The 11,375-nt window shown below is 33.7% G+C and overlaps 1 protein-coding gene across 2 annotated transcripts; it reads left to right on the top strand.

Annotated features, from left to right (window-relative positions):
* The first annotated feature begins 93 nt into the window (after window positions 1–93).
* LOC148299273 (uncharacterized) lies at window positions 94–10,291 on the top strand. Of its 2 annotated transcripts, none has more exons than XM_088276244.1 (5): window positions 94–3,180; window positions 6,551–8,699; window positions 8,810–9,007; window positions 9,197–9,321; window positions 9,436–10,291. In XM_088276244.1, exons 1-5 carry the CDS (start codon window positions 2,908–2,910, stop codon window positions 10,237–10,239), a joined length of 3,549 nt encoding a protein of 1,182 aa, XP_088132370.1. In that variant the 5' UTR covers window positions 94–2,907; the 3' UTR covers window positions 10,240–10,291. The 2 variants fall into 2 exon arrangements, with proteins under 2 accessions (XP_088132370.1, XP_088132371.1); XM_088276245.1 differs by lacking the exon at window positions 94–3,180 and adding an exon at window positions 5,066–5,192.
* The last annotated feature ends 1,084 nt before the right edge of the window (window positions 10,292–11,375 follow it).

The following is an 11,375-nucleotide window of genomic DNA, read 5'->3' as shown; positions in this document are numbered from 1 at the left end:
TGATTTACGGATGATAGTTTGTAACGATTTTTTTACATGTGTATTGATAATTATTTGTGTGTTTTAATGAAATACAAGTTAATATAAAATGTGTCGCTTGTAGAAAAAACAATATTTGCATCTAGTTCAAAGTACTTCAGCATTATCTTTAGAAAACTATCTTTAGTGATCCTTATTTATTAATCAAATTAGAAATTAATTCCTCGAATGAAGACTGATGAGAAAAAGTTCAAATCTTAATCCCATCATCTCGTTGCAAAAACAAGACTTGCCTTATTTACAGAACAGCGTCTAGTTTTAATAAATAGAAATTATCTTAAATTACTAGACGAGGAAATAAATCTAAGGTCATTAAAACATCCCACTGTTGGATCAAAAAAATTGTACCACAAATTGCTAAGCCCACACTTGATTAAAATCTGAAATCATTAATCAAAAAATTACAGCGAAATTTCATGATAGGGTTTCAGCATATTTTAACGTTTTTTATTTAATTTTAATTATTTGTTCCGTCAGAAACTGGATTATTTACCCTTCAGATAATATATTATTTTACAATAAATTATAACTGTCTCAACTAATATAAGACATTTATCAGTTTTATACTAAAGAAAATGAAATTTTGAGCATTCCAGGGCTTAGAGCTTATTCTCAACTGATGGCAAAACCGTCAGCTTAACTTCCACGCCTATCAAAATTACAACTATCATATGAAAGGTATCCGACAAGAGTGCATATCGCTCACTCCTTTCAAGAACGTCTTAAATAAAAAAACTTGATTTTTCAGGAGAACGTTTTTAAAGTTTAAAAATTAAATACAATGTATTAAAAATAAATATCAAGCCATTTATTGAACTTTTTAATGTGCAACAGATGTTTTTAGGTAAAACCTGAAGGTTTTTTCTCCATTTGAAAAAATTAAGTTTATTTAAAAAGAATAATTAAACAATACATTTTCTTCAAAATGCGAAAACAACACTTTCTGCCCTGTAGCGGGTAAATATTATGTTAAAAATATGCCGCTTTTGCTGGGATATAGTACATTTTCTAAGCATTCCGAAAACATGCACAACTGAAAACTGACGAATTTTGATTTATGACGTTCTTGAAAGGAGTGAGCGATATATTATACTCGTACATCATTAAAAAATTCGCGCAATACCGATGTTCAACGATAAGCAGAATTTTGAACCTTGTACAAGGGTATAAAGTATCACTTAATCCAGTCATATGCCAGGTCGTAAGCCCTGTGATGCTCAGACATCGATTTTCTTTCATATAAAAATGATATATCATCCCGAAGGGTGAATAATCCAGTGTCTGATGGAGTAAATGGTTGAAATTAAATACAAAATGCTTCAAATATGCTTAAATAATTACCACATCATGAATTTTTTATATAATTTTATGTTTGTTGATTTTAATTTTCAATCGAGTGTAGGCTTAACGATTTGCAATACACTTTTCATATATTTTTTATTTGTTATTTTTTTTAATTGAAAAAGGTGATGGATTTAATTAAAATTAAGTACAAACATAATATTACCGCAGTGATAACCATGCTTTACATATGTATGTAAGAATAAATTATATTATAGCAAGCATTACGCATGAATTTATAATAAAAAATGTATGTACGTAGGAAGAGAAATATCCAATCAATGAAAGCAATAAAGCATATTCAATTAAAAATTAATTGGATTTCATTGTTTTAAAATGAGTTGGAAGGTCAAATGATATTTGTTCCTTTTTTTATTTCTGTAAACTTGCATATGTATAAAACATAAACAAACATAACGCACGCTAATATGTAATGCACAAAAAACACCTAAAATGCTACCGATTACTTGCATACTTATAATACTGCACTAACTATTTTAACTAAGCAAAATCGGAATGTTAATTTGCATTCGATATTTTTCATAAATTTAATTAAAATTATAATAATTCTGTGACCTGATGCAGTGCCATATGCACCATCGGGTGGGCGTTAGTTTTTTTTAAGTAGAAATATTTGTGTTTTCATTACATACTTACAAAAATACTTCAATTTCATACTATTTCTGTGAGCCTTAGAGGCTCATTATTAAAAATAGGTATCAAATTGTGATACAGTGGGTTTGAACCCAGAAATTCTGACTCAGGAGTTTGTCACACTAACCACGGGACCACAACTCGTCACGATTAGAAGATAATAATAATAATGTATGTGTGTGTGTATATATAAAAGGAAATATCTTACATATTACGCATAAATATATACTACGAGATGACTCGTAGATTGTGTTTTTCGCTAGGACGCCGACTACGAGTTATCGCGTATTGTGTTTAATTGCCATATTCGAGCAGCTACGATACAAGTCGTAGTGCTAATACGGATAGATGGCTTCTGTGAAGAGAACAAAAAATCAATGCTGGCTCACATGAACAGAAAATTTATTAAATGAACAGAAAATACATTTATGTACTATAATTAGAGTTTCTAATTTTAAATTTTATTGAATAAAGTAGGCTTTTTAGACCTGAATTCTAAAAATTTCCGTGGCAGTCAAGTGTTAAAACGTAATTTTTAACCAACGAAATTTTAAGCGAATTTTTCCCTCATGAATTACATGAAATTAAAGTAAATCCATAAGTAAATCCGCTCACAAGTATGTAGAGGCATAGGTTATAAAACTTGTAAAGTTAAAGCCTAATTAGAGCCACAATAAACGGTATTTCATAAGCCGTAGCTAGATTTCAGAATCACTTGGACGTTAAAAAACCGTTTTTTCGCCACCAAACTAATATTTTATTTATTTATATACGGTTCACAAACAATGAAAAACATATTACAATAAACGAAATACAGTACAATACAAACAGTTATGATGTTTTTCATCAATTAGATGGGAACACAACAAGCTTATGCAATCACTTACCCTAATTCCAGCCCCTAACGTGTACCACGTGGGCAACTGCAACGGTTCGGGCGTCGGGGGCGGGTCCCCGGCGTACAGCATGAGCGGGCGCGCGCGCGAGGCGGCGCCAGCGGGGGCGCAGCTGCCGGGGCCCGGCACGTACGAGGGCCCCCGCCTGGAGGCCGTGGGGCGCCGCCCGCCCTCCTACACCATGGCGTCGCGCCCCCGGCGGACCGACGACACGCAGACGCCAGGACCGGGAAACTACTCCCCTGAAAAGGTACAAATACATTTTTATAATTCTACTGCCATCACTTTTTATGACTAAATATATTTAAAAATAAACACCAAAGTAGGGAAACATTTCAAATTTCTGATACATTTGTTATAACCGTCTTTTGTTACATTCGCCCCCAGTATCCCCTATAGAATCCCTCATGAATTCAGGTTGGGAAATTATTGCCTTGAAAAATATTGAAAATATGATTAATATGTGGACATATCGTAGTCGTACAGAAGAAAGTGACCAACTACAAAACGTAAAATATTCAGGAGGGCCATTTAAGTCACTTTTGCCAAGCAATAAAATAAACATCAATGCAGTTAGTCATTTTTAACAAGTCAATATATTATACATCCAAGTTTAAAATCGTTCGTGATTTTTTTCAGAGCAATATTAAGCTAGTAAGATATCAAATAGTCAATGATCACGTTTTTGTAAAAAATGTACTTGGTCACTTTCTCCTGTGTGACTACGATATTTTCTATATTTTTCCATGATAATTATTTTTGACCAAGGTCAAAGGGTCAGGGTCAAGGGTATAATTACTAAAAATAGGAAGAGAACACCGGGACGCATTTAATAAAATAAATATGTTTTAAAATAAATTTCATAAGAAGCGATAACAAAATAGTTGAGTAGGAAATATTATTGGTATCATGTAGGAAGACGAGGAATGAATGAAACAATGAACGGTGATTGTTGTATCAAATATTAATAAAACGCTAACATACAGTTCTAAAAATACAAAAATAAATACCACGCAGGATTTATTACGCGTGTATTATGTCAAATCGGTCAGGATAAATTTATAGTTTAATTTTTTTTCATTTTTTAATTTATAATTTATAATTTTTTAAATACCTCATAACGATTTTCTTTCACTGATATGAAAAACGTTAAATTGAGAAAAAAAACTAACGATTTTTGTTAATAACACCCTAATTTTAACTAAAATAATCAATAAAACATTTTGTATGAAATCTGTTGTAAACCTTATACAACTGCCGATTTAAAATTACATATGTACTTTTATGTTTACTAATTTACCGAAATTATTATTGCGATAAAAGCATGTGCACTGGTGTTGAAAATTTATAGGGTTATTTTAATGTAAATATTAAGTACTTATACAGTAAAAAATCTAATAATGTACAAAAATAAATAACACTTATGAATTCTATGCTAATTTTTTTTTATTCTACCTCACTTTTTAAACTATCTTTCAATGATATTTAGTGATCATACTCTAAAGCAGCATCACGCTTCTTCATAATTCCACTCTATCAATCTCATCTTCATCTCCTCAAACATGACGCATTTTCTATCTAATTCAACCCAATTAATTTAATATTTGAAGTATAACACATTTTATATCAGCTCAGATATCGTTCACTCCTTAAGAACGTTATAAATCAAAAAACTTGATATTTCAGGAGAACGTTTTTAAAGTTTAAAAATATAATACATTGTATTAAAATAAATATCAAGCCACTTATTGAACTTTTTACTGTGCAACAGATCTTTCTAGGTAAAACCTGAAGGTATTTTCTCCATTCGAAAAATATTTAGTATTTAAAAAAAAAATTATTCAATACCTTTTCTTTAAAATGCAAAAACAACATTTTCTGGCCTGCAGCGGGTAAATATTAAGTTAAAAATATGGCTCTTTTTCTGGGATATAGTACATTTTCTAGGCATTCCGAAAACATGCACAACTGAAAATTGACGATTTTTGATTTATGACGTTCTTGAAAGGAGTGAGCGATATATGAAATATATTTGAGCTGATAAAAATAAGGTAAAGTGCATCCGAAAATATAGTATTTTGAAGGTGTTTGGGTAACGCATGAAATAATATCGGCTACAACCATATTGCTACAGGTATATGTGAACCAGAGATCTTCCCCTGCCCATACCTTTGGTATTAAACACTCTTCCTTCCTTGGAACTCAGATCTCTGATCTGACCACCGAGGCAGAACTATATTAGCTTTGCTATATTCTCCACAGGTTAGTGAAAATCACAAAAAGATATTGTAGATATAAATGGGTAACCAAAAAAGTTCATGTAGTTTTTTTTTATATACATTTGAATATAGGACACATTCGTGGCACAATCAGTTCATTATTGACTTCAGAGTGTACTCTTAAATACAATATACAAAGCCACACGTGTTATTCGTGCACATTTTTTGAGAATATACATACAACTATTGAAAAAAAAATTACCTCCTTACCTTTAAGTAACTCTTTTCTTTTCAAAACCATATAATAATTTCGAAAAAACACTCATTTTTTCAATACAAAAACGGTGTTTTAAGTTTTTTTTTAAATATGTTAAATGTTACCGGGGTTAAAATAAAATTAAGTTGCGGGCTATCGATTATCCCGCCTTAAATAAACATTGATACTTTAGAATTTTTCATACAATATAAAAAAAAAACCTTTTTCTTTGCTGCCAATATGTGAAGAAACTTAATCTGACTTTAAAATCTACATAATTTTACCCTACTCTTTGGAGACTTTTCCAAAGTTCTCTTAAATCACTAACATTAGTTAATAGTAATATCAAAAAGTCAAATTATCAGGAGTTAGAAAAACGTAATAAGCAACAAACTACGTAGTATGCACAAATTAGCGTAATTGGCGTAATTAGCTTTAAGAGATCGATTCTAAAAACCAAATCAATTAATGACTTATTTTAAAATAACCTTTACTTTTAAACATTATGACTGACATTCCGCTGAAGCGATCTACTCAAAACTACACGAACCTTTTTGATTACTTGATAATTAGAAAATTATTTCCAGTAAGCATTTAAACAATCATTATAATCAAACCTTTGATTATTTTTTTCAAAAGTAACTGAAAATTTATTTAATGAAGATTTGTTCAATAGATAGGAAATATAAATTTCTTCTACTTATTATTATCTTATTCGTATCAATCATTATATTTCAGCTCAAAACCGGTGCGATTCTTGGCATCATCTTAATAAATACTACTAACATCAGTACCTTCTTCCGACATCTCATCTCTGCTGCCCGCTTTGGTTTCTGAAGAATGTGCTTGAACTTACATAACTAGTCTGTATTCGAAACATTGTGATTGTGCATCAAATACTAATACAGCCATTCCCTTATTAGTAGAGGTGTTTGTGATAATGATAATGTACTTAAAATTATTGTATTATATATTGTAATCGTTCTGTCCATACTGTTTTCTGTTGTTGTCATGTTATCAAATGTACAAAGCCTTTATTCATTCCGTAGATATTGTATAGTTATTTAAACTGTGTCTTTTTAATAATAACATTTACAAAATATACAATTGAACGTTATTAAAATGATTCTTTTTTTGTTCAAAAGGCTGATAAAGTAATGCTTGACCATGCACCAAAGTATTCATTCGCCTGCAAACTTCCGTCAGAAAAGCCTCCAAACACCCCAGCTCCTAACGCATACAATCATGACAAAGCGGATAAAGCCATTTTGGAAAGCTCTCCTGCATACTCGTTTAGAATCAGAGGACAAGACCACAAACCGGATAACACACCCGGTCCTAATGTGTACGCACCTGAAAAGTCAGATAAAATGTTAGAGCATGCTCCTATGTATTCCTTTGGTGTTAAGACTCCTCATGAGAAGCCGGCGGATACACCAGCTCCGAATGCATACAATCATGATAAGGCAGACAAAGCTATTTTGGAAAGCTCTCCTGCATATTCCTTTCGAATCAGAGGACAAGATCATAAACCGGATAATACACCTGGCCCTAATGTGTACGCACCTGAAAAGTCAGATAAAATGTTAGAGCATGCTCCTATGTACTCCTTTGGTGTAAAGGCTCCTCATGAGAAACCAATGGACACACCAGCTCCTAACGCATACAATCACGACAAGGCAGATAAAGCTATTTTGGAAAGCTCTCCTGCATATTCCTTCAGAATCAGAGGACAAGATCACAAACCAGATAATACACCTGGTCCTAATGTTTATGCACCTGAAAAGTCAGATAAAATATTAGATCACGCTCCCATGTACTCTTTTGGTATTAAGACTCCTCATGAGAAACCAATGGACACACCAGCTCCCAACGCGTACAATCACGACAAGGCAGATAAAGCCATTTTAGAAAGCTCCCCTGCATATTCATTTAGAATCAGAGGACAAGATCATAAACCAGATACAATTCCTGCACCAAATGCATATTCAACTGATGTACCAGATTCTGCCCCAAAATATTCATTTGGAGTCAAAGCTCCCTGCGAAAAGCCATTAGATACTCCCGGTCCAAATGCTTATATGCCAGAAAAAGCAGATAAAGTGATTATGGACGGTGCTCCTGCATACACAATGAGGCCTAAAGGCCCCAATGGTAAACCGAACGAGAACCCTGGTCCTAACGCTTATGATCCTAATGCACTGGATAACACACCAAAATATTCATTTGGAATAAAACTGGCTGATGAAAAACCATTTAATACACCTGGGCCAAATGCGTACAATCCAGAAAAATCTGACAAAGCTATATTGGATAGCTCTCCGGCCTATACTATGAGACCAAAAGGATATGAAGTAAAGCCAAATGAAAATCCTGGTCCTAATGTGTATGATCCTAATGCACTAGATAACACCCCAAAATATTCGTTTGGAATAAAATTGGCTGATGAGAAACCATTTAATACACCTGGACCCAATGCATACAATCCAGAAAAAGCCGACAAAGTACTGGATAGCTCTCCTGCCTACACAATGAGACCGAAAGGTCATGATGGAAAACCAAATGAAAATCCAGGCCCTAACGCTTATGATCCAAATGCACTGGATAACACACCAAAATATTCATTTGGAATAAAACTGGCAGATGAGAAACCATTTAATACGCCAGGACCTAATGCGTACAACCCAGAAAAATCTGATAAAGTTATATTGGATAGCTCTCCGGCTTACACCATGAGACCTAAAGGTCTCGATGGAAAACCAAATGAAAACCCTGGTCCTAATGCATACGATCCTAATGCACTAGATAACACACCAAAGTATTCCTTTGGAGTGAAATTGTCCGATGAAAAACCATTTAATACTCCCGGACCTAATGCGTACAATCCAGAAAAATCTGACAAAGTTATATTGGATAGCTCTCCTGCATACACCATGAGGCCTAAGGGTCACGACAGTAAACCTAATGAAAATCCAGGACCAAATGCTTATTCTCCAGAAAAAGCCGACAAAGTATTGGATCAGCATCCAATGTACTCATTCGGAATCAAAACTCCTCTCGATAAACCCAATACTAATCCTGGTCCAGATGCTTATAAGCCAGAAAACGCCGATAAGCTGTTTGACAGCGCCCCTGCGTATACGTTTAGAACCAAAGCTCATCCCGATAAACCGATTGATACCCCCGCACCCAACACATACAATCCTGAACGAGCTGACAATGCTACTATGGATGGTACACCAAAATACACATTCGGAATTAAATGCTTCCCAGAACAGGCCTTCAATACTCCAGGTAAAAAATTCAAACTGAAAATTATTAACTTTGTTACTTATTATAAGTATTATTGCTGAATAAACTCTATTTTGTGGATATAAATTTACTATAATGCTTGTAAATTTCAGCGCCAAATGTTTACACGATTCCGTCCGTCCTGAATACTCCGCTGTACACAATATCAGGACGTCATAAGCTGCCGATCGATGACAGGATCACAGTCCCAGGACCAGGAAACTATTCTCCAGAGAAATTCGTTCTGACTTTCTCTCCTAAGCACTCCTTTGGGCTCAAGATCCAAACCGAAAAGTTCTCCGATACACCTGGTAAGTTGCAGAAATACAAAACACTTTGTCTTATTTTCCATTTTTGTTGTAGTTCTCTGTAATACTCTAGAATGCCGATGAAAGCAAAAATTAATCATTAACATATTATGTAGCTTTTTGTTCTGATATTAAATTGTAAATTGTTAAAATAAGCGTTAAATTTAATTTTTTGTTTATTGTATTTTACAGCCCCGAATGTATACCGAATCCCATCAGTACTGGACACTCCTATGTACACCATGTCAGGAAGGTTCAAAGTGCCAGATGATGATAGGGTAAGGGTGCCTGCTCCAGGAACCTACTCTCCCGAAAAGGTTAGATAGAGTCTACAAATCATCTTTACTATTTGAATGCTACTTTAAAAGTACATTTATTGTTTTCCTTTATTTTCTACCTTTATTTTATATATTTTTATTTTTTAATTCCAGGTTGTTTTAGACGCCCCACCCGCACACAGTTTTGGAATCCGCCATTCACCCTACGTAAGCCAACTGAGGGCAGATCAGACTATCGTCGAAACGCAGGTTCACAATCAATCTAAAACACAAGTCCAGTCACAAACACAAGTACAGCAAATCCGTACAACAACGTCAACGACACATGAATCAGAACCGACCAGAATAACCACGGTCCAATCAGTTCAGAAACCAGAACTCAAGAGTCTTCCAGCTCCAGTTGAAACCACTGAAATCAAAACCATAACGCGACCAGTTACCCCGACGCAGATTGTGAACGGTAATACATCAGAGAGAAATACGGCAACGGAGACGATAACAAAATATGTTCAACCCAGCCAGAATGTGAAAACTCAAGTAACAACCCATGTCAAACAGTTGCAACCTAGCGAGACAACTGTTACCCGTACGGTTGAAAACTATGGCACAGAAAGTAGGCCTTACAACAATGGTGTGACAAGAACTACAACTTACGAAATACAACCCGCCGTGAATGGAACAACTACCCGGACGACGAAGACATACACCACGGATGTTCAACCGACAAAGAACAACGTTATCCGCACAGTCAAGACATACGTTGTATCTCCGACTCAGACGCAAACGGTTCGAACGGAGACATTCGTGCAACCCACTAAAGTGACCAGGACTTCCACGACTTCCCAGTCTTCTCAACAGAACGTCAAATCCCAGCAGGCTCAAGTCAGATCACAGGCTACGGTTCAGAAGCAAACCCAAAATGGAACCGTTACTGTCCACAAATCTATCTGCGCATAGAGAAGGTGACACGTATCGGCTACTTTGAGTCGATGCGACAAAAAAAATATAAGCATATTTAACCTCGAAGTCACATAACATACTAATCAATTACCAGCTTCCTTGGAAAACATAGATTTCAGAAGATAAAAAAATCTAGTTTGAAGCAAAATTCCTATTTACTTGTTTCAATTCCATGATTAAGACGAAAATAAGAACTGAAAGAAATAAGAATGGTAAACTTACTTTATAACAAATGGCTACCTAACATCTAACGTACAAACAATGAGTATAATTTTTTTAAATCCACATTTCATCGTATTATTTAAGTTCACAAATCATTTAAAACTTAAGTCCATAAAAAGATATGTATAATAAAATAGTTACATTATTTTTATATTAGATTTTATACAAAATACGGCGATTATTTTGTTACTAATAAAAAGCTTTGAAAAATTATAATGTTAAACTTATTCTTTACCTTTAAAAGAAACACCTTTATTATTCATTATTCACTTTGTGGAATACCACCCAAAAGCACTACTTAATGACTACCGGTTTCTAAATAACCATTCTATCATCAGATCAAAATACTCTACGTTTGACATGATTATGGAATGGTTATTCCGAAATCGGTAGTCATAAAATAGTATTACAAAAAGTCAACGATGAATGATAAAGAAAATGTTATATTACCATACCATGAAGATCACAATGCTTTTGATACACAAAAAAAATTAAAAGAGAAACTAAATTACGTATTTAAGTAAAATATATATAAAGAATGATTATTAATAGTTTTTAGAATAAACATCTTATGATTAAAGGGAAGTTAATTTTTTTATCAAAAACAAAACCATTTTTTTCTAAATTGTTGCCATATTTCATAACTTATTCATAACAAAAGCAAATAGTTCTGTAAAATCTCACTAGATGTCTCTATAATAAAGTACCTAACGTACATCGTTTCGGGAAATTCACGAGTTTATTAAACTCTGGTTTAAGTATATGTAATACAATTTTTTAAATGTATTTTTTTGTTACATTGAATTACGTCACTAGGCGTGGATGAATTGCGATGAATTTTTTTAAGGTAACACTTTCCAACCATCAAATGTCGTCTCCCTTTGAAAATGATTGACTGAATACGTCATATT

The sequence above is a fragment of the Brachycentrus maculatus genome, unplaced genomic scaffold (assembly GCF_059751285.1).
Source record: "Brachycentrus maculatus isolate JH-2025_06_01 unplaced genomic scaffold, ASM5975128v1 h1tg001218l, whole genome shotgun sequence".
Classification (NCBI taxonomy): Eukaryota; Metazoa; Arthropoda; class Insecta; order Trichoptera; family Brachycentridae; genus Brachycentrus; species Brachycentrus maculatus.
This window is presented reverse-complemented; position numbering and strand designations above follow the sequence as displayed.

Bases quoted from the DNA above. Each gene is read 5' to 3' on its own strand.
- LOC148299273 (XM_088276244.1), top strand. From the start codon at position 2,908: ATGCAATCACTTACCCTAATTCCAGCCCCTAACGTGTACCACGTGGGC. The intron at 9,008-9,196 runs GTAAGTTGCAGA...TGTATTTTACAG, and splicing joins AAAGTTCTCCGATACACCTG to CCCCGAATGTATACCGAATC. The intron at 9,322-9,435 runs GTTAGATAGAGT...TTTTAATTCCAG, and splicing joins GAACCTACTCTCCCGAAAAG to GTTGTTTTAGACGCCCCACC.